Here is a 4525-nt window from a genome sequence, read left to right as displayed (position 1 = left end):
GGATACCCAATCAGTCTCCTCATACCTGCCTTCCAACCTTTGGTCCAGAATCTCTCCTCTGGCTTTCTGACTTTGGCCCCAAGTGCCCCTCAATCCTCTTGAATTTCTGGCCTTCTGGGCTCCCAAGCATCTGGCGACACTTGAAACTCCAGGTTTAGGACATTGTATCTATCAGCTGTGGCTCTCCAGGACCCTTCTGGTAGAGCCTCGTGCCCCTGCCCCCAGCCAACCCACCAGGTTTGGAGGATTGGATAAGTGCTGGCCAGACTCAGTGGTCTATGTCTGCAGGTTTCCACATGACAGAGGAGCCACCAAGTTCTCTTCTTAGAGAACCCATAGTGGCTGTGGACAGAGAGGTATTTCTCAGAAGCTTATGATTGCTATGACACCTTGCATTGCCAACTGTCTCGAAATTTCACAGTTTCCACCTCCTTCCTCTTTTTTTTTTTTTTTTTTTTTTGAGACAGAGTCTTGCTCTTTCACCCAGGCTGGAGTGCAGTGGCGTGATCTCGGCTCACTGCAATCTCCATCTCCCAGGTTCAAGCGATTCTTCTGCCTCAGCCTCCCGAGTAGCTGGGACTACAGGTGTGTGCCACCACATCTGGCTAACTTTTGTAGTTTTAATAGAGATGGGATTTCACTATGTTGACCAGGCTGATCTCAAATTCCTTACCTTGTGATCCGCCTGCCTTGGCCTCCCAAAGTGCTGGGATTACAGGCCTGAGCCACCGTGCCCGACCAACCACCTCCTTCCTCTTTTAGTCTCATTTACCCATGGGAAGTGACTGAAGGAGGAAGTTCAAGGACGAGAGTGAACGCCAGCAGAAGGCTGGGAGATGGAGCACAGTCTGTAGTTTGTTCCTGCTGCCAGGCTCCACCGAGGGGAACGGGGACCCGTCTGAAGAGAAGATGCCCCTGCTGATGCTCTACCCGCTCCTTTTCTGGCTCTCAGGTGAGTGGGCCTGGGTCTGTCCTCTTGGGAGAAGCTTAGCCAGCAGGAGGAGGTGGCTGATAGAGGGAAGAAGGGACCCGGCCAGAAGGTGTTCTTAATGGCATGAGCCTTGTGCGTCTCATCCACGTACCCACTCACCCAGCATTTCTGTTGCCAAGGCAGGAATACAGGGCATGTCCTTCATAATGAAGACAGTGTAAGGCAGAATTCCTGACCCCCAGGGGCTGATCGTGTGAAATGGACAGACTGTAGGCCCTGCTGGCCAGGGAAAAGCAGAGGAGGAACACGGGCTGCTCAGGAGAGCAGGCAAGTGCCTGATCCTGGACTGGGTGGTCCGTCACCTGTGTGGAGGTGTTCTGAGCAAGGGCAGGCATCAGGGAAGAGGTGAGGCTGGAGGGCTCTGAAAGGAGGGAAGAGGGAGTTTGCCGGGCAGAAAGGGAGTGGTGGTTCTAGGCATTTGGGGCAGAAGGAAATAGTAGAAGTTGCTGAGGGACAGGAAAGGTTGAGAGGAGATAAGCCAGGCAGGGAAGTAGAGGGGAGGAGGGACGGAGATGTGGGCAGAGCCAGAGGGTGGGAGACACCTGAAGTTGGTGAGTAGAATTTTGATTAAAAATGAAAGGAGGCCAGGCAAGGAGTCTCATACCTGTAATCCCAGCACTTTGGGAGGCTGGTTGCTTGAGCTCAGGGATTCTAGACCTGCTCGGGTAACATGGCGAAACCCTGTCTCTACAAAAAGTACAAAAGTTAGTCGGGCATGGTGGCATGCGCCTGTGGTCCCAGCTACTTGGGAGGCTGGAGGCTGGGGCATGAGGATCACTTGAGCCCAGGAGTTGGAGGCTGCAGTGAGCTGTAATCATGCCAGTGTCTTCCAGCCTGGGTGACAAAGCGAGACTCTGTCTCGAAAAAAAAAAAAAAGAAAGAAAGAAAACAAAAAAATAATTTCAAGAAGTGAGAAGTGATAAGTACTGTGAGGAAAACAGAACAAGATGATTTGTTACAGTGGGACCCAGGTGGGGGGATCTTTAAGTCAGGTGGGCTGAAACAATCCCCCTGAAGAGGATCCCAGATGTCTGTCTGAGCCGAGACCTTGGAAAAAGAAGGAGGAGAAGGATCAGACACAGGATCGGGACCAGTTTTCCAGGCACAGGGAACAGCAGATACGAGGGCTCTTGTGTGGGAATGAGCTTGGCCTGGGCATTTCTGAGGGAGAGGGATGTCAGCATGGCTTGGCCACATGCTTCGGAAGAGCCTCGTGGGGCAGATTGGAGAAAAGATCTTGGGGAATAAAGTGACTTGTCCAGGACAGCTAGACTGGTAAAGGCAGAGCAGGGAGTGGCTCATCGACACTGGACCCCAAGTCTCAGCGTGTAAATGGAGAAGGCAGACTTTGTAAGTGGAGAAGATGTTATGAAATGCATTGGCACAGTGACCAGGACAGGTGTGGCTGCTTTTTTTCTGACATCTGGAAATGGGAGAATTTGGTAGCGAGCAGATGTGAGAGTAGTGTTGGGGGCAGGAGTGGTTTGGGACCTCTCTGAGCTGTGGGCGCCAACACGGAGCTCAGGTACCACTGGGAGCCTTCATGCATCAGCTCTTGCCAGCCTCTCCTGCAGAACTTCCACCCACAATTAGCAAGTGCGCTTACCCTGCTTACCTCTTCTAAATAATTCATTGTTTTAAAACACCCAAGAAAAAAAAATACCCATCGGGAAGTTCGTTTTCTGTGGGAAAGGAAGGTTTATTTTTGTTTTTGTTGTTTTTGTTTTTTTGAGTTGCGGTCTCAGTCTGTTGCCTACGCTGGAGTACGGTGGCATGATCATAGCTCATTGCAGCCTCAACTCCTGGGCTCAAGTGATCCTCCTGCCTCGGCCTCATGAGTTGCTGGGATTAAAGGCATGGGCCACCGTGCCTGGCAAGGAAGAGATTTTTTTTTTTTTTTTTGAGACAGACTCTCGCTCTGTCACCCAGGCTGGAGTGCAGTGGTGTGATCTCGGCTCACTGCAACTTCTGCCTCTTGGATTCAAGTGATTCTCCTGCCTCAGTCTCCCAGGTAGCTGGGACTGCAGGTGTATCACCATGCCTGGCTAATTTTTTTTTTTTTTGTATTTTTAGTAGAGATGGGGTTTTACCATGTTGATCAGGCTGGTCTCGAACTCCTGACCTCAAGTGATCCACCCGCCTCGGCCTCCCAAAGTGTTGGGATTACAAACATGAGCCTCATTGTGCTTTTTTCCTACAAGTCTTTATTGTTTCTGTTAAAGTTATTCCTAGGAATTTAATACACTTTTATTGCTAATGTAAATGAGCACTTTTCTACTTTATTTTCCAATTATTTCTTACTGGTTTATAGGAAAGCCATTGATTTTTACATGTTTATAGTTTATTTAGCCACTGCATTAAATTCAATTATGAATTAAAATACTTTTTCATTTAAAATTTAAAAATTTTCTCTAACTTTTCATTTCCCTTTTGATAATTATAAATTTTATGTTTTTCCTTATCTTCCTATATTGATTAGAACTTCCAGGCAGGGCGTGGTGGCTTACGCCTGTAATCCCAGCACCTTGGGAGGCTGAGGCAGGTGGATCACAAAGTCAGGAGATCGAACCATCCTGGCTATGGTGAAACCCTGTCTCTACCAAAAGTACAAAAAATGAGCTGGGCGGGGTGGCAGGTGCCTGTAGTCCCAGCTACTCAGGAGGCTGAGGCAGGAGAATGGCGTGAACCCAGGAGGCAGAGCTTGCAGTCAGCTAAGATTGCACCACTGCACTCCAGCCTGGGCAACAGAGCGAGACTCCATCTCAAAAAAACAAACAAACAAAAAAGAACTTCTGGAATCATGTTATTATATATATTGGGAATTCATGTTTTGTTTGTGATTTCAATAGGAATGCCTATAGTATTTCACTGTTAAGAATAATTTGGCTGGTGGTGCATGATGGTTCACGCCTGTAATCCCAGCACTTTGTGAGTCTGAGGCAGGCAGAACGGTTGAGTCCAGGAGTTTGAGACCAGCCTGGACAAAAAAGTGAGACCTTGTCTCTCCAAAAAAAAAAATTAACCTGGTATGGTGGTGCATGCCTGTGGTCCTGTCCCAGCGACAGAAGAGGTTATGGCAAGAGGATCACTTGAGCCCAGGAGGTTGAGGCTGCAGTGACCCATGTTCATACCACTGCACTCCAGCCTGGGTGATGGGTGACAAAGCAAGACTCCAAAAAAAAAAGAATAATTTGGCTCTTGGTTTATGGTGACCTAAAAGTCTTTTTCATTGTAGAAAATAAAATGTACAAAAAAGTGCATAAAACATCAATATCCATGTTAACAAATTATTATAAAGTACATATGAATGTCTCACACTAAGTGTGGTGCTTGTTGAGGTTTTTGACAGACAGTCTTTATCAGATAAAGGCAGTTCTCTCAGTTTGCTAAGAGTTTTTTAAAAATCATGAATGAGTGTCGATTCCTATCAGGTACTTCTGTCTGCATCTACTAAGATGATCACACGATTTTTCTCCTTGACTCTGTTAATACGGCGTATTACCCTTATCGATTTCTTTCTTTCTTTCTTTCTTT

At 47.6% G+C, this 4525-nt stretch overlaps 2 protein-coding genes across 8 annotated transcripts in view; one reads left to right on the top strand and one right to left on the bottom strand.

Moving 5' to 3' along the window:
• RAB37 (RAB37, member RAS oncogene family) overlaps window positions 1-4525 on the bottom strand; it is a 107323-nt gene that overhangs the window by 58979 nt on the left and 43819 nt on the right. The window lies entirely within an intron of this gene.
• The window catches only part of CD300LF (CD300 molecule-like family member f), a 24585-nt gene continuing 20824 nt past the window's right edge, over window positions 765-4525 (top strand). For all 7 annotated transcript variants that reach the window (XM_011939232.1, XM_011938894.1, XM_011939062.1 and 4 more), the window contains exon 1: window positions 765-952. In XM_011939232.1, coding sequence (XP_011794622.1) covers window positions 910-952 — 43 coding nt within the window. In that variant the 5' untranslated portion in view covers window positions 765-909. The remainder of the gene's footprint in view (window positions 953-4525) is intronic.

This window comes from Colobus angolensis, unplaced genomic scaffold, assembly GCF_000951035.1.
Source record: "Colobus angolensis palliatus isolate OR3802 unplaced genomic scaffold, Cang.pa_1.0 Scaffold1, whole genome shotgun sequence".
In the NCBI taxonomy this organism is placed as follows: Eukaryota; Metazoa; Chordata; class Mammalia; order Primates; family Cercopithecidae; genus Colobus; species Colobus angolensis.
This window is presented reverse-complemented; position numbering and strand designations above follow the sequence as displayed.